Source organism: Homalodisca vitripennis, unplaced genomic scaffold (genome assembly GCF_021130785.1).
Source record: "Homalodisca vitripennis isolate AUS2020 unplaced genomic scaffold, UT_GWSS_2.1 ScUCBcl_5308;HRSCAF=11978, whole genome shotgun sequence".
Classification (NCBI taxonomy): domain Eukaryota; kingdom Metazoa; phylum Arthropoda; class Insecta; order Hemiptera; family Cicadellidae; genus Homalodisca; species Homalodisca vitripennis.
In genome coordinates, this window is record NW_025781415.1 from 1 (window position 1) to 19,263 (window position 19,263).

The 19,263-nt window shown below is 35.9% G+C and overlaps 1 protein-coding gene across 1 annotated transcript; it reads right to left on the reverse strand.

Annotated features, from left to right (window-relative positions):
• Window positions 1-6: 6 nt before the first annotated feature.
• LOC124373320 (phospholipid-transporting ATPase ABCA3-like) lies at window positions 7-19,263 on the reverse strand (the record flags this gene model as incomplete). Its single annotated transcript, XM_046831699.1, has 6 exons — window positions 19,024-19,263; window positions 16,239-16,412; window positions 14,436-14,614; window positions 7,348-7,579; window positions 4,128-4,282; window positions 7-89 (listed from the first exon to the last, which is right to left on the reverse strand). Coding segments are annotated over exons 1-6 (1,052 nt in total), but the record flags the coding sequence as incomplete, so codon positions are not given.

The following is a 19,263-nucleotide window of genomic DNA, read 5'->3' on the forward strand; positions in this document are numbered from 1 at the left end:
ATAAACTCCCCACTTTTATTGGCCATGTGGAATGAGACAAGCAGCTTGAGTCCTGCAGCTTCTGCTCTGTCTTTCGGCAACCCCTTCAACTGCAATCAATAAAAAATATAGTTCCCCATAATATCAACCTCACATGCATATGCCATACATATTTATTCTTATATTTGGCACATACTCGTAAATATGTGTGTTATTAAACTTAACATATTATATATTTATTTCTTTCACAATGTATTAGAATTGTATTACCAGTAGTATTAAGTTATACAGGGTGAGTCAGAAATATGGTTAAAATATTTTAAGACGTGATTTTTAGAGCTAAAAATAAGAAAAAATGTTATATAAAGGTAGGTCCGGAAACGCTCCATTACTGAGCAATGGCTGGCGAAAGATTTTGCTTTGTTTTCAGTTCACCTGGTGAAATTAAGTGATTCTGGAAGGGTTTGTTCTTACTTTTTAACTCAAATAAGATGGATGTATAAAGAAAATCACCTGAAAAATCAAATAAAACCATTCTAGAGGTTGTAGTGTGAACAGTTTTTGAGAAAAAGTATGAAAATTTGCCAAAAATCGAATAACAAAAACACCGTCTTAAATGTTTGATGTCGAATAACATTGTTAAATGACCAATAAACAAATTGTTTTTCCTAATACAGATTGTAGAGAATTTAATTCTGAAAACAACCATAGTAAAAAAAAGTTAACTAAATGTGCAAAAAAGTTATGAAATTGACTCCTCACGTATTACACTACACAGCAATGTTTTACTGTTTTATAATAAGGAATGAATATCAGATTGGTAACAGCTGGTAATAATTAATTATTCAAACAACAACTGTTTAAACATTTTTAAATAATAAATAATCAGCTTGGAATTTATTATTAGATAACATAATTATGTCACTTCATTGTTGAACAAAACAGCAAACTGTAAAGATACTATGTGCTCGTGTTAAGTATTTAACCAGTTATTTCCATCCATTTTATTAGTGATTTTGTGCTGTGTGTTTCATTTATTACAAATGGAAGGTAATATTCATCTGTATTCAAATTCTGATTTAGAAGACATGCATTTTAATGAATGGTTTGGGACGCTGCAATAGTACTGCAGCAAGACGTCTGTCTAGCAAGAGAACTTTACTAACCGCAGGTGTCAAAGCGCAAGATTTTTGCCACTGTTCATCAACGCCTATCTGAAACAGGTTCTTTGAAGTCTTCGGAGCATAGTGATGCAGGCATCGCTTGATCATGTAGGACTGTTGAATTAGAAGAGTTGGTTCTTAATAAAATTTCTGATTATCCTGAAAAGAGCACTAGAGAATTGTCACTACAGTTCAATGTCAGCCATTCTAGTATTCGGAGAATACTACACGAGTACCAGTTACACCCATACCACTTCCAGCATGTCCAAGCAACTCCATGTTCCAGCAACTCTTTTGCCACAAGACTACGCTCCCCATGTTGTTTATGTCAATGGCTTCTGTTAAAAATGTGCTGATCAAAACTTTTTGAATACAATTTTGTTTACCAATGAGGCTCACTTTACAAGAACAGCTATCATTAACTTCCATAACAACCACATTTGGGCAGACATTAATCCTCATGCTATCAAACCTAATCGCCCACAACATCAGTTTTCAGTAAATGTTTGGGTTGGAATCTTAGCAGATCATTTTGTCGTATTCGCGCTTCCTCCCAGGCATAATGGCGTGGGTGTACTTGAACTTTTTAAGAGACGAGCTACCTAACCTGCTTGATGATGTACCTCTGAATTTGCGCCAAAACATGTGGTTTATGTATGACAGGTACCTGCGCACTACTCTCTGGCTGTTCGTGGACACCTAAATGAGAGTTTCACAAATCAATCGATAGGCCGAGGTGGACCAGTTTCATGGCCAGCAAGATCACCGGACTTAGATGGTCCATTTTTCCTTTGGACTTTTTTACCTTTGGGGACATTTAAAAACATTAGTTTACTCTTCCCCAATAGATACCATTGAAGAACTCCGATTAAACGTTTCTAATGGAATAGAAACCATTAAGCAGACACCTGGAGTTTTTGAACGGGTCCGAAACTTTATGGGAAGACGCCTTAACACGTGCATTTTGAACAATGGAGGTCATTTAGAGCATCGTTTTAAATCTTCCTGTGAGACTAAAAGTTATTGTAGATCTTTATTGTATTTAAAAATACAATTTTAAACTAAAAATGTTTATTTTTCACCAGCTGTTACCAATCAGATACTCATTCCTTATTATAAAACAGCAAAAGTTTGCTGTATAGTGTGATACGTGAGGAGACAATATCATAACTTTTTTACACATTTAGTTAACTTTGTTTATTATGGTTGTTTTCAGAATTAAATTCTCTACAATCTGTATTAGGAAAAACAATTTGTTTATTGGTCATTTAACAATGTTATTCGACATCAAACATTTAAGACGGTGTTTTTGTTATTCGATTTTTGGCAAATTTCATACTTTTTCTCAAAAACTGTTCACACTACAACCTCTAGAATGGTTTTATTTGATTTTTCAGGTGATTTTCTTTATACATCCATCTTATTTGAGTTAAAAAGTAAGAACAAAACCCTTCCAGAATCACTTAATTTCACCAGGTGAACTGAAAACAAAGCAAAATCTTTCGCCAGCCATTGCTCAGTAATGGAGCGTTTCCGGACCTACCTTTATATAACATTTTTTTCTTATTTTTAGCTCTAAAATCACGTCTTAAAATATTTTACCATATTTCTGACTCACCCTGTATAAATGTGGACAAAAACTATACTATCTACAAAACTGGTACTAATTGTTTTTATTTTCTTTTGTATTAGAAGCGATCTTAAAACCAGTAAATTTACACAAGCTTCTATAGTATGGGGAAAATATAACAACAGTAGGTATTTATTCATATGTCAGCTCCAAGAAGTTTGGAGTTTTCGGGCACCAAAAAAAGTCAATCAATTCATACTATTTTATAATTGGGTTACATCAACCTAATTATGTATTAAATACAAGATAAATTGAAAACGCAAGTCAAAACTTTGGAAAATTGTTCGATGTTTATTTAACAAGAATTTTTCTAAAACCATTGAGTGCACAACATGCTTTGCAAAAATGCCTGGTGTGTACCCAATCAGGTACAAAACGGCAGTTGTGAAAGATCGTGTAATATTCAGTTCAGTGTAATTCTTTTTTTATTTAGTGTATGTAAATTTTGTTATGGTTGTTTTCAAAATTTATACAATTTTTGTATTAATGAATACATAGAATATATAAAGAAATAGACAATTACTATGACTAAATATATTATTATATTACTAAAAAATACTAATTTTGTTTTATTATTAACTAAGTCAAGTTGATTGATATTTTAGTAAAACATTTCTTTTCGATTAGCTAATTTGAACATTTAAACTGATAGCGGGTAACGGAATATCACAACTGATAGGTCTAGTTCAGTGTGAAGGACTAAGGTTGGAATGGATGAGACTCTCTCAGTGTTAAAGGATTTAGCTAGTCTAACTGTAAGGGAGACACTCCTGCCTTCCCTGCTTTGCCAGTAGAGGTTGGAATAGAGCTAGTCACCCCTTCTTCTAAGGTGGCATCACTCAGATAGTGCCCCTCATGGTTACTGTACCAGAAGACCTCTACAAGGAGGTGGTTCCAACCCTCTAACCTTCCCCATTCTGAATATCCTATCATTCTAGAATCAGTGCAGGAGACGGTTTAAGATTAAGCACAGTAAAGGTGTCCTCAAATTCATGCATACATTGGGTGTAAACCAAAGAACATGGTGCCAAACACGATTCAAAACTTGGCATAAAGAAATATATACAAGTTACTGCAGAATTGTCTTCAGAAAGGCCAATGTATAGCTTGGATGAATTCCTGAGTCCTTGTTTAATACATGTAAGTAAAGTTAATAAACTCTACATGAATCTTTCTTTTGATGGTACTAGATTTCTAATTTTTAAATAAAATAAATAACTAATTATATATAAACTTAGTTTCTTTGATATTAACACCTTTTAAATAATGAAATTTGCTTAATATTAACAAATTTTCAATCGTAATATATATAATTATAACTTAAATATTCTAATGTAACAAGGTGAGAGACTTACCATTCCAAAAAATATGAGGTGCTCAATGACTGTGAGGTAGGAGAAGAGTAAGTTGTGTTGAGGGCAAAGGCCGAGATTAAGGCGAAACTTGTCCATATCATTAAAAATACTCTTGCCGTCCACAATAACAGAGCCTTTAGTGGGGGAGTACAGACCTAAAAAGACAGTACTGATTATTTTTTATACTTGTAAGAAGCAAAATCTCTTGTCTTTATTTTCTTCTTATTCCAGCACTATAAACAGAATCAATAGAAAAATCAAATAAATATTGTAATTCACCAGTCACTACATACCACCATACATGTGGTATGGTTAGAAAAAATGTAAAAATGTGAAAGATCTTGTTTTAACAATTATTACATCTATTAAAACATTTTTAGCCTTAGTCAGAAGAAAGGTATATTTTTTGTAAAGGAATGTTTGTGAAATACAAAAATAGAGTAAAATACTATTTTATTAGGATTATTGATGGTTAGATAATAGTTGTTATGACTTTTTTTTTTTGTAACAGAGGGCCAGGTTTCCTAGGCCTGGTAGTTGCCTCTCAGCCATCCGGCTTATTGTGCACCCTCTCCCAGGTTTAAGCTGTATCAAATCCCAGGCCTTTACAACACCATGAGATCTTCTGAACAATGCTTTCTTGTTCCAACCCCTCTTCCGTATGCATAAGAACACCTAGGGATCTTGAGCGTTTGCTCTGTAATGCCGGACATTCAAATATGACGTGCTTGGCTGTTTCATCAGCCTCGCCACATTTCCTGCACAGTGTTTCCTGAACTGGAATACCTATTCTGTTCAGGTGACTTCGGAATATCCAATGACCTGTAATAAAACCAGTCACCTTTCGGATCTCCGTTCTACTCATTCTAAGGGCATCTGCTGCAATGTTCCTTGATAGTCCCTTGAGCATCTGCTTTGCTTGTACATTCCCCTCAGTATTTCTCCAATGTTGTAGGTGTTTGTTAACCATCCACTTGGTAACTGATCTACGTGCTAAGTTATATGAGACCCCACACGTTGGTTCAGGACCGGTAAGAGGGCAGTTGGCTCCCAAGTTAGCGCAACTGTCTGCCCCTTCATTACCTGTGATTCCTCTATGTCCAGGCACCCAAGTTAGAATAACTTTATTGGTTTTCACCAGCAATTTCATGACCTTATGGCATTCCCAGACTGTCTTCGAATTACAGCCATGGTTGGCCAAGGCCTGCAGAGTAGCCCTGCTGTCCGAGTTAATGTAGATGGTTTTTGCCTTTGTAGCCCCTTTCCACATTAACTCTTGCACATTCAGCAAGGGCTGTAACTTGGCTCCCCAGACCCCTGCCCCAGTACCCTTCAGAGTCTTTGACCCGTCCGTGTACCAGGTTAGAGCCTTCTTCATGTAGTCAGGCTCACCTTTTGACCATTCCTTCCTTTCAACAATGTTGACTTGAAATGGTTTTTCCCAGTCCGTAACCTTTGCCATTCTGTCAGACATCATTTCTAGAATATCCAGTTTGAGAATGTCAACGATCTTGGAGTGCTTACTAGCATGGTGATGATGCCAGTCCCCATTGCACTTCAGTCTGTAGGCAGCCATCCTAGCCTCTCCTATGACGAATATGTCTTCTAGGGGTGGGAGGTTTAGCACTACTTCCATAGCAGCGGTTGGTGTTCCTCTCATGGCACCCATTGTCCCCAAGCATACCAACCACTGTACCTTTGACAGGTTTTTTGAGGCAGTCACCTGTTGGACTTTTGGCCACCATACCACTGAGCCATACACCATCATTGGTCTGATGACTCTGGTGTACAGCCATGTTATGACATAAGGTGACATAGTTAAAGTATGAATAGTATTGTAGAGGACTTACAGAAATATAGAATATAAATTAAAAAATAGTTTTAAAGATAACTTCAGAAATTAAGAAGACAATGATAAGCAGAAACATATTCACAATATTACCAGCAGATAAGAAATTCAAGGATCTATTACAAGTTTGTTTACAACGCAATATCAGTACGAGAAGGGTGGTAACAAACAAATAGCGAGAGTTGTGAAACTCTTGGGTGTTACCACTTCTTACTCATAACAAAGGGTGAGTTACCATAATGTCTGGTAGCCAATAGAGAAAGACTTTTGAGTCAGCTCATAAATCAAGCACAACGATACAATATATCTATGTTGTCAGCACTTACCCGATTCTCGACTGCAGACACTCACAAAATATACACCTATAGCACTTAAGAGGTTAATAGTATTTTGTAATTAAGTCCCATTTTATTACTTTTTACAAATAATAGATTGCGACGTGCAGAATCGAATAATTTACTTACTTTTTTACTAGTACTAAATTTCTGTATAGTAATAAAGTATTAATTAAGCATTTACATGGTGTGTGTTAACGGTTTCATTTGTTAAAATTTTGGGTTTTTTAAAATAAAAATTTGGTGACATTAAATATCATATCCAGATTCGTATGTATACCAGGTGATTAATTATTCTTTGGCCTGCTTTTCATATAGCAGAATTAACCTTAAACTATTTGGGGTGCTATTTCCTATTGCTGACCTCTCACAATCAAATTAAATTCATTCTATCAGATATTCTAAATTTAGGCACTATCTCTTCCACAAAAATAACAGTAAACCAGTGATTGAGAATGTTTTAAACTGTATTAATATTCCATGGAATTTATCATATTTTCATTCTTTGGATGATATGTAAATCACCATCAAAGTTTCTTTACCTAAGACTTTAAGAAGTTTTTCTTGTTATTTTCATTAAATTTTGTTGTATATTCAAAAACAGTTTGTGATTTTTCTTTTGCAATTTTTTGAGTTTACAATTTCAGTTAATTTAGCATCGTGATCCAACAGCTGGGTATTAAGTCTTTGAGCAGTTTTTTTGTGAATATTTGTAAAAGCATTATCTGTGGTACTTTTTGATGATCCTGTTATCCTTGTGGAAAAGTCAACAAGATAACATACAACACGATATATATTAAAACATTATTAAGTGTCTTTAGAGCATTCTTATGAGTCAATACAAATTTGATTCACTCAAAAATATCAAATATATCTTAGCAAGCAGCACAATCAATTTTAAGACTGAGCATTGTTTCAACATTATTAACTTACCAATTTGTGATATAGCATTTAGTTTTCTATACAAATCTGGGTTGGTTTTCTAACCTTACACATTACATACAGTACTAATAAAATACATGAAATAAAATTTTACCTGTTAGAATAGACATTGTTGTTGTTTTTCCTGCTCCGTTGTGGCCAAGAAGAGCCATGATCTCACCTTCATAGATATCTAGGTTTACTCTATCCACAGCAATCTTGGACCCAAACACCTTCCGAAGGTTTTGGATACTGATACCTAATTTTGTATCTAAGGGAGGTGGTTCATAATTCTCCTGGTCGTTAGCTTCGGATGAGCCTACCACCTCTGCATCCCTCTTCCATAACTGTCAAAAGAGTTTTCAAATAAAATTTCTAACTGTACAAATAAAACAATTGTTGTACTTAAACCTAATTAGCTAGTAAATATTGTATTGTCACTATAGCAAACCTTAATAAAGATTAGCCTTGTGTTAACAAACCATTTTCTAGCTAATGTTTGGATCCAAAAACAATAAAACATAATGCATTAAACTTTAAGGTTTCCTTAAAACACAATCTTTTTAACCAGGCATATTATTCTGTTGAAAAATGTCTAAGCAGGTAATAAACTTAACATTTGTTGATTGGTTTATTTTCGTTAGTGATATTTGCTTCTATACTTAGATTTCCAAATTCCTGTAGATCTAAATAGATTTTAAGAACACATTTTTACATTTCTGGGATTTGTAGAGTGAGGTGCTCTAAATGAAAATTCAAAAGTTGTAACTTGTGATTATAAAGGTTAAAATATTATTTGTTTCATTCTGAATAATTTGTTTTTAAAATCAACTGGTCTGCATAACAATTATTTATTATTTTTTTCTGTAGGTGAATCTTAATTTTCTATATTTGGCTATAACGTGGCACTTTTTGCACAAAGATATTTTAAGATTTCAGTACATTAAATTAACTTAAACAAAATGACTGAAACTGTTGTAGTCATTAATTTACAAACAAAATCCACCAATTATAATAATAAATAATAAATAAATAAATAAAAATGCCTTTATTTCAAGCGTCTCTCAGTGTACAACTGTTTTACAGAGTAACTCAAGTCAAACTTAAAATTAAAAACTACACATTATTTTCATGGTGCACATAAATGGTAACAAAAAATATAATTAAGACGTATTCATAAAATGAGATTTTACTCTAGACTTAAATGCTAGGATGCCCATTTGTTTGAGGTCCCAAGGGAGGTCATTATAAAGAGTAGGGCCAAAATAAGAAAACCCTTTTCTACCCACCTCTAGTCTGACCTTTGGAAAATGGAGAGTAGCGCATCCTGCCGGGTGCTTCGCAGAGCCACCCCCCCACGAGCAACGAGTCTTTCCACCAGGTACTGAGGCTCCTGCTGTACCAAGACCCGGTGGATGAGGTTTGCAAGTCTGCATCCTACACACGGCATCAGTTGGCAAAAGACCGGCAGCCTCACGATAGGCAGATATACGCTCCCGTCTACGAATGTTGTAAACGAAGCGCACTGCGGTGTTCTGCAGCCTCTGCAATCGGGACATTTCCTCCCTGGTAATGCTGTTGCCGTATGCAGGAAAACAGTAATAGAGCACTGACAAAACTAATGACTGGACCAGCTGCAGCTTAGCAGATTCTGGCAGTATTGATCGGTACCTGTACAGACCTCGCAGCCTTCCTAAAGCCAACTGGGAAACATGAGTGATGTGATCTGAGAATGTGAGGCCCCTGTCAAGCACCACTCCCAAAGTCTTGACAGTATCACTCACCATCAACATTTTGTCACCAAGTTTAACGTGCATATCTCCAAGCAGGATTTTTTGACAGACAGTTGGCGGGGCAATATGAAGAATCATGCATTTTTCAGCGTTCAACTTGAGACCATGCTTCCGTGACCAATCATCTATTCTCTCCAGATCAGAGTTTACCCCTGCGAAAACTTGGTTAATGGAATCTGACTCATAAGAAAAATGCAATTGACAGTCATCAGCATAGGCATGCACCTTGCAGTGACTTACACAGTTGGACAGATCTGCAGTGTAAAGGGTGAACAAAATGGGCCCCAGACAGCTCCCCTGCGGCACTCCCCTTAATTTCTCAAGGGGAGGTGAGATATCGGTACCCAGCTTCGTCACCTGCAGTCTTTTTTCCAAGTAAGACTTGAACCAGACAATTGCACTCTCATGGAAAGCCGAAGTGCTTCAATTTCGCAAGGAGCAAACTATGGCTTATGGAATCAAATGCCTGCGAATAATCAAGCATGATTATAGAGCTACACCTGCCGGCGTCCCTCGACCCAAAAACATCTGCAAACATATTCAGCAATGCAGTGCAAGTGCTGTGGTTCTTTCTGAACCCTGATTGCAATTTTGGAAGCAAATTTTCATAATTAAGGTATTCAACAATCTGGCGAATTGCCAATTTTTCGAGTACTTTGGACATTGCTGGCAAGACTGAAATTGGTCTTAGTTCACTGACATTTGAGGGATTATGTTTTTTAGACAATGGATGAACTATACTTTTTTTCCATGACTGTGGGAACTCACCTTTTTTCAATGACGTATTCATTAAGTGAGTTATAGCTTCGATGGCATATGGACTGACGGCTTTTATCATTGCAATGCTTAACTTGTCCACTCCAACGGCTCTAGAGGTTATTTCATTTATTACCGATCTTACTTCATACTCTGATACTTCTTTGAATTCAAAACTCTTTTTTTCGCCATTGTATATCTCTTGGTTGTATGAACTTATCAGATCTTCGTTCACTTGATAGAATGATCCCATATTTACAAAGTACTCATTCATTTCACTGACCTTAAATGCTTTTGGGGGGAGATTATTATTCTTTTTACCAACAATATCGCTTTGCTTCAGACACCTCCAAAAAGCTCTTGGATCCTTACAGTCTGCCAGTTTATCTGCGAAAAAGTTCTTTTTTGCGTTTCTTATAGCCCCATTCAATCTATTTCTCGCTTTTTTATACTCCGTCCACTCAAACTCCTGCCTACTCTTTGCAAATTTGCTCCTTAGTTTATTCTTCAATTTTGTTAACATGATCACTTCCTCATTTCTCCAGGGGGCTTTTTTCTTTGTCACTCTTTTTGTAACAAGAGGTGCCTGTGCATCATAAATATCTATGATCTTGGAGGTTACAAAAGCGTTTATGTCCTCCGTATTATTCATATCTTTGGCTGCTTCCCATTTAACATTCTGTAGCATTGCAATTGCGTCAGCTATATTAAACTTTGAAAAATCTCTGTATGTCACAAATCTGGCGATACATTTCTCTCTCTTCAGTTTCAATGTACAGTAAATGAGTTTATGATCAGTGATGTTCATTTTTCTGTAATCCGTTATAGTTGTAGCATCAATAACGTCACACCTCTCTAACTGCATTGCTTTATTAGTTATTATGTGATCAATCAACGTAGCAGATCTGGCAGTTACTCGTGTCGGTTCTGTTATGTGTTGCACGCTGTTATAGAGTTTTAGGAGGCGACGGAGATATTTGGTTTCATGGCAGGAATTTGACAACAAATCTATATTGAGGTCTCCTAAGCATACAACTGAGTCAAACTCAATTGCAATGTCTACAAAAAGTGTCTGAAACAAAGAGCCGAGACAAGTGTAGCTCACATGCGGTGGTCTGTACACTACGGCTACACAGAGTTTAACCCCTCTAATCTTGAGTATCAAGGAAATCAGTTCTATGCCTGGATCAACACTCGTTATTTGGATCCGCTCAAAGACCATCCCCTGTTTAATGTAGAGAGCGACGCCACCTCCAGTGCCAACTGCTCGGTCAGCTCTCAGGAGAGTGTAACCAGGTATCTCGTAATGGTCAGAGGGGGTACTTGGACTAAGCCAAGACTCTGTGACGCCGAAAATATCAAAAACCGAAATCAGTTGTCAGTGCAGACATCTCATCAAAACCCGTATTAAGTGAGCGCATATTCAAATGCGCAACACACAGGTTCTCACCAGTCCGTTTCCCGACACCCCTGGGGAAGCCGGTCCCAAACCTCCCTCCTGGGATGGTAGAGGGCTCAGTTCCGGATCCAACCCCAGGGTCAGAGGATCCACCTGGGAAGTCGTAGCCGCCGACCTCCCCATCAAACGCAGTGCCGCCGGGATCACCGCTCCAAACAAGGAAGCCAGACGCGCCACACCCTTTCGATTGAGATGCCTCCCATCGCGGGCGAGATGTCTCCGCGCCACCCAACAGTTGGCCTCCACGAACATGACCCCAAAATTGTTACACATCAGATCAAGTTGTGTGTTGAAATCGTAGAGAGCTTTATAACCAATGTCAGAGCGAATTATTATGCTGTTTACATATATTTTGGAATTTGGAAAATGAGTTTTTGCAGTAAACAGCAAATCAGCCATGTCATGGAGGGCCTCGCGCTTACCATGGCCACCGTTGTATCCTGGACCTCCCCTGTAACCCCATCCCAGGTCGTTCGTGCCAACATGGATATGAATTATATCAAGACTGTAGCTAACATAGCTTAACAATACTCTCTTTAAGTCACGGATTCGAGCGCCTGGATAACATTCCAGAAAGGCTCCTTTCTCTAACAAACCAGGTCCTACATGACGGATCATTGAGTCACCCACAACTAGAACATTCTTTAAACTTAACTGGTCAGTAGTCACGACATTATTAGTTTCTAGTGGGGTAACAATATCTGTAGCGTTACATTTCTCTTTCTTACTGCCAACTTCAGTACCCATGCTGTCACGAACACCCCAGGAGCAGCCAGCGGCCCCAGCATTTAAGCGTGTCAAATGTTTTCTATTTCTAGTCTTACGCTTTCTTAGATTAGAGTTGTTCTGCAAGTCAGACACTTCACATGCTTGCACATTTTCATTTTTTCCGAAAGATGGTTCCGTAACGGTATTGTTCACAGTTGTACTAAGTACTTGAAACCTATTCCTACAAACTACATTCGGAGTACCCAACCACACCCGCCTTTTACCGCGTTTCTTAGACCTAACAGAGGTCCAATTTTCACTAACTTTTTTTTCCTGAAACTTGTTTTGTGAGTTCTTGACAAATTTTTTTGAGTCACTCATTTGTTCAGAAGGAACACTAGGAACTGATTCATTTTCAGGGCAGGTCAGACGAGTGTGCCTGCGTAACCCCCACCACTCTTCAAATTTACATAAATGTGAGTTGTCTAGGCAATAAAATTGTAAAATCTGCTTAGCATTAACTAAAACGTTAAGTCCACACTCAAATGAGTTGCTCTGTTGGAAACATGGCATTTCTAGAACTTTGTCTTTACCAATATTGAAACACTTTGGCCATCGTTTGAGCAGAAAGAGCATTTGAGCCTGCTAGCGAGTCAAAATGGAAAGCTTTACATTCCTCCAGGTCACAAAATAACAGGCTCCAATGAGAACCAGAGTCCTGATTTGGGCTTACAGAGTTACTCAAACAACAAAATGCAAACTTTAACATGGGAGGGCAAATTTGTTCAAAGATGGCAGGAGCATCCACTGGATCGCAGAGTTTTAACAGATGTGTTTGAGAGGGTCCTAAAAATATTATCTCATCCTTATTTGTTACACTTGATGACATAGCATCGAAATATGAGTTTAAGGTGTTGTCATCAGTCCACAAGTTCCTGTTCCACGATGTTTCTGTATTGCTCTCCAAACATGCTACCTTATCACTAAGAACAACAATTTTACTATTTGCAAGAGCTACGGCATTACTTAAGTTAATGTTTTTTTCTGACAGCTGAAAATTTCTTTCTCTTGCATTTTTTAAATCACTTAAAGCTAAATTCGTTGCTGATTCAGCGTCTCGACATTGAGTTACATAATCTTGAAGCCTTTTTTTCCAAGTTACTTATTTTATTTTTAAAACTAACAACTTCTTCATCCACTTCATCCTGAATTTTGAATGAATTATTTATTTCTTTAGCCGTTAGTTCCTGTTGAATTTCAAGTTTTGTCTTTAATGACTGTATTTCACAATGAGAAGATTCTAACACTTCACGCTGAGAAACAATTTCTGAATTTAGATGATCAGTCCTTTGCATTAGCAGCCCAATAGTAGATACCAGATCATTTAAGTCTAGATCAGGATAATTTGCTGTCAAAGAATTAATTTGGGAACTAAGATTTATAATCAACCCTTCCATGCTATCATCATGTAGGGCATTGCATTGATACTGACTTCTTGTCATTACCATTGTGATACTATAATACGAATAAAAACAGTATTTAATTTAACAATCTTATATACACAGAACAGGACAGGAAATTATTTACAAGTACATTAATTATATTACAACATATACAACAGCATAATAAAAAGTCCAGAGCCGAAATCTCCATAAGCAGTCGAAGCGATGAAACAATCCCGATGAGCCAGTTGCAGTCCACCTCTGTAGCGGGCAGCAGCAGTTGCAGATATCGCGCGGCGCCTGCAGCTCCAGTGATACCGCTGTGACTTGTGTGTAGTGCAAATAGCAGCAGGAGAATTGCAGGCGAAAAGCGGCAACGACGATCTGGTGTTCGCCGAAAACGGCAAGCGCCTTCAGAGTCAGTACCCGCAACCCAAACAGGTAAATTTATGGCTCAACCGGACAGATTGGCAGCCTGCAGATCTGTGACGTCGGAGCTCGTCCGTCAGTCCCAGATATCAGAACCTCAACACGAGGTCGATCTCCACAGCAGGTTAGCACAGCACATTAATTTACTTACAGTTCGTGCTTCACAGAGCGAGATACAACCGGTTGAACGTCAGTACCCGTAAATAGCGTTGCCAATGGCCAAAACACTGTACAGCTAGTACGAACAGTTTAAAACCCAATAAAATAACGAGACCAAATAAACACCAAATTTCAGTAGCAGCCAGTGCTACCAACCTCCATATAATAACCAAACACAACCAACAAACCAATTGATGTTTTGGTTTAATTAGATCATATTATTGTAAACTAATACTCTTTGTTATAAGATTTTGATGACACTGGATTCAGAAAGTCATCATTTACATCGGAAAAAATACAACAAAGAGAAAAAAAGTCTTATCTGAAAATGTGATTTCAGTATTTTCAGCAATTGTAAAGCCAACCTGGAAAGCTCTTCATTAAACAGTTCTTACATCACTCTACAATTTTTCAAAGAAGTTATTTCTGTAGTTATTAGTTAATAGTTACTGCTTACCTGAAATATGAAGTAGAATGGTTTTGCTCTTCCAAATGGTCCAGGTTTTACAGAATCCATATACCAGGTGATTAGTGCAAACAGTACCCAATCAACGTAGAACATAATCACTATGTGGAACATTGATAAACCTCCAGTTGTACCTTTCTCAAAAAACATACTCCATGACCATATTTTACCTGAAAATAAATAAGGACCAAATAGGAACAAAATTAAAGTTGCTAGCAACAGTTAGGGGATGTCTTTTTATGTGAGGACATTGCGTGTAATAAGGGTCCCCACTCTAAAATTGAATGTCACAGCTGTTTTGAAAACTAAGCTATTACTCAAGATGGCACATAATGTTTTATTATTCCCTACTATAACTAAATTAAAAATTATATGACTGTTTCTAAACTGTTTCTTCCTCAGGAGTAAATGATCTTTGCTTTCAACTGCTTCATTCCAGCAGTTAGTTCATGCAACTATTGGCAGTAGAAATGTGGTTAACCTGAAGATAACCCCAGCGATTGTGTAGCAGCCAGCCAGACAATGATACACAACATGAACGAGTATGGTCCTTTTCTGGTTTATTAATAGAAATGAAAATTTAGTGAGCCACAAAGCTTTTTATTGGCATAGGAAACCAAAACAAACTCTATTATAGGAAATTATTATTTTTTTTTAATAAACCTGATGCTAGTTTATTAAATTTTTTATTTTTTTCATAACTATATCTTATTTCTTTTTATGTTACTGAAATTTATAATATGTAAAATATACAGAAGAAAACGTTTGAAATGTATTAAGATGAAATCGTTTTCAATGTTCTGGGATCAAAATTAAAGACAAAAGAAAGACTTTTTACAAAAATCAGCATTGAATTTATCTTGTTTTGACATACCTATCTTTTTGAAAGTATATGACATTAAAGTAGTAAATGTTAATAAAATAATACTGACCAATATAATTTATTTTTTGGACGAGGCCTTTTGAAATCAAAGGTTTCATCATCAGGCGACTCCACAAATAAATATCTACATTACTTTTATTACAATTAATATTAAAATACCATATGGTGTAAATATGCAAATACAAAATATTTAAGAAATATTTCAGCCAATATGAAAAATTAGATATGTCTACGGTTTACTTTTTGAATAAATTGAGAAGAAAGAAGACTGGAATGAATAGGGCCTTCTCCATTGTTTATTTCTGTTGTTTATGTGTAGTGTTTCCTAAGTATTCAAGTTCATCGGCTTTTTTACTTCATTTATTAATTTTAGAGTTTCAATCGATGTCCTGTGTCCTGGTTCAATGCAGTGCTTGGCTACAAGAGATTTTTCAACTCTTCCATATTTTGTGTGTGGTAAATGCTCTTTGAATCGTGTTTTTATTGTTCTTTTTATCTGTCTAATACAAATTTTGTCATAGTTATCACATGCAATTTCATAAATGCCTGATTTATTATCATTTGAAATTTTGTCTTTAGGGTTTCCTAAAATTTGAAATTGATTCACTTGGATTTGATTACTTTATTGATTACTTTATTTACAGGTTCCAAAATTGACATAATTAATTATAAAATCTGATTGTAATAATGTTATCTTCAATTTTACCCTTACTGAAAATCAACTGAGGTATAATTAAATAATGAATTATTGATATGTATGAATGACAGTTGCAATATTATTAGTATATCATAGATAGAAACTATACAGTTATTATAATCATAAGTATCAGATTTTACTGTACAAACAAGCTTTTGCATTGAGATTTACACTTCATATGCTTTATCGTACATTGGTATTTAATTTCACTCACCTTTATTCTGAGCATTGATGAAAATTGTGAAAGCCCAGGAGAGACAAACCGGAGGAGAGAGACAAGTAAAAAATTGAGACATTTTGCTGGCTGGAGAATTGGATACAAGTGAATCCATAAATGTGAATGGAGGAATGACCCACAGCAGGATCCCAGTTATCATTGCCATGTTTGCTGTAATACCAGAAGGTAAAAAAGTATTATAACTGCTAGTGTACTTTCATTTTCAAATTTTATCTGTTATAGTAAAGTTATAGTACAAATATTAGTACAGTAAGCATCAAAACACCCACAACGTGTGAAGTTAAAAAAGATTTCTACATTTTGCAAGTTGCTAATTACTAAACTGGCGTAAAGACACATTTGATTAAACAATTATTAAAAATATGGATAATAGACCTCTTATATATAAAGGAATACAACAGAACATAAAACACATCCTTGAGGTACCCCATGTTCTTAGAAAGAGAAGAACAACTGGTAACTAATACATTTTTTTATGTCTAATTTCAACCTACTTATGTGCTAAGCCATTTTAAGAATACAAGAACTTAAAGCTTTTGCCATTAATTCCTAAATGTTCATGTTATTCTAAAGAAGATGTGTGACATACTGTCAAAGGCCTTACTTAAGTATATTAATGAACAACAAGAAAACCTGAAGCTCCAAATTCTCTTCCTACATCTGGGTGCTCTCCATCCTCAGAGCACTACTGAAACTTTCAGAATTGTCCCTCACATTCATTTTACAAGGTAGGATTTTATTTGTTAGTCCATACGTCGACCTCTGGCTGTAAAAGTGGAGACTGTAACATTAGAGTGGATGATTCAAGGATTTAGTATCTTGTAATCTCGGGTGAAAGTTTAAAAAACTACCCTTTAAGAAACCCTTCAGGGTTGTGATCCCAACAAAGAAGGCTTATTATGAGGAAAGAAACCAATTTCATCAGTTAAGCTTTAATGGAACACATGTCTACTGCATTGAACAGCTGGTGGCTACTGTCAAAATAGGTTCAAAACAATGAAATCAGAGACACAATATAAGACCTCAGTGCTCAACTCATCTAAACTTAAACAGTACTTTGACTGCACATTGGGATCAGTGTGTTGCTATCGATATCTTGATCTTGCTTGATAACTATGAACTTTAATTGTTTAAGATTGATTTTTTTATTGTAGACACAGCGGATTACGATTATTGCTGTAGTGAGGTACCAGTTTTGGAATTAATGTTTCTAGGGCCTGTTAATGAAAATGAATTAACAATAAATAATAGTGTACATATTTGCAAATGAAATTATAATATTTTATAGCTCTCTCAGAAATTTATGATCAGACCCTCTATAATTTTACTGGTACATGATATGAGGTGCCTAGACTCAAATCCCACCGCATCCACCTGCATAATTTTTTGGCAAAGTGTTAAAAACTGTAACTAACAGGTCCACCACAATACAAACATACTTTGTACCAAAGAAATCCTAAATTTTATAATTTATTGTTGAAAAATTATAAAAACATATACACAAATATCAGTTTATTATGAGGAAAAGTAGTATTTGATAATTCAGATGTGGCGGATGTTGAAACTTAAAATGAATTTAACTAATCATTTTGCTTCAAAGAGGTTGTAGAACTAACAATTTTACAGGAATGAAGTCACACATAAGGCATTAAAGTAAAATAATAACATTTTTTGGAAGACACAAAATCTGTATTGTGTCGTCAGAGTTAAACTTCACAAACGTTTACATAAAACTAGGTTCTAAATTAAATGCAATGTATTCAAGAGCAAACATTCATGAAAGCATCATTTTAAATTACTGTTTTTCACTAAATAACTCCAAGATTATCATCTTCAATTTCCTCTACTACTTCACCATCATTGTACTCTTTTGGTGTTTCTTCTGTATTTCGATTTTGATTTTTCTCCACTTGGAAGTCAAATTGATGAGACTTGAGTTTTATCTCCAAAGTGTTTTGAGAGCATTTTAGCACTATCCCTTATTTTCAAGGGCTTTAGACTCACTCCCTTTTCCATCTCAATCAGCAGCATATTTTCAATCAGTTCACAGTTGCTTGGACAGTCCAATTGCGACAAAAGCTCGAATCGGCATGCACAAGCAACATGGTAGCCATGGTTCTAGGTGCTACGTATTAATACGTACCAATGTCTGCTCTGTATTAATACTCTTGTGTGAACTGCTCCGTTTAATATAATTTTGGGATAGGTGTAATAAGATGTTGTACTGAAACATTGATTGAGTATTAATATGTGGTGTAAAGTGGACTTAATGTCAATGATACACAAATTGTTACTTATTAAAGTTTCACATGACACTTATGGAGTCTTTCTGTGTCAAACAACAGTTTTGTAATTACGCTCCAACCAGCAATAGATAAACCCACCCTGTCAGACTCAGCACCATAACAGTCTGATGTGACCACGATGAAACCAGTGATAAATATGTAAAATAAGTAGCAATGTAATACAAGCAACTGAACCAGCAAATGTTACCTTCTTGTCTTGAATGTACTTGTTGACAAGGAGTTAATAGTCCCAGGGAGGAAAGTCCATCCATGCAACTAAGGTAGATACATTTGGATTTTCCTAATTTCAAAACTGTTTTTCTAACTGTAGGGTTAACACTTATCAAGGTAATACCACTTTTGCTTGCGGAATCAGTGGTTAAAAAATGCAAGTATTTTACTACCTTTCTACATTATAGTACTCTTATTACGCAATGAGTCATATAACACAACACAAAATAAGATAAAAAACTCACGACTGGTAAAGAAAGTGCTGATTGCAAAGCAGAAGAGAATCATTGTGACTATGAAGAGGAAGAAAAGGTACAATATAATGAGCCAGCCATCGATTTCGTATACTGGAGAGGAGCGTTCAGCCCAAGAGTACTTGAACATGATTGTGATGATGATGATGGAGATCCCATAAACACAGAGGGAGTAAATCATCCAGCCAAACCATTGCATCCAGGAATGAAGTCCCATCATCTTCTGAAACT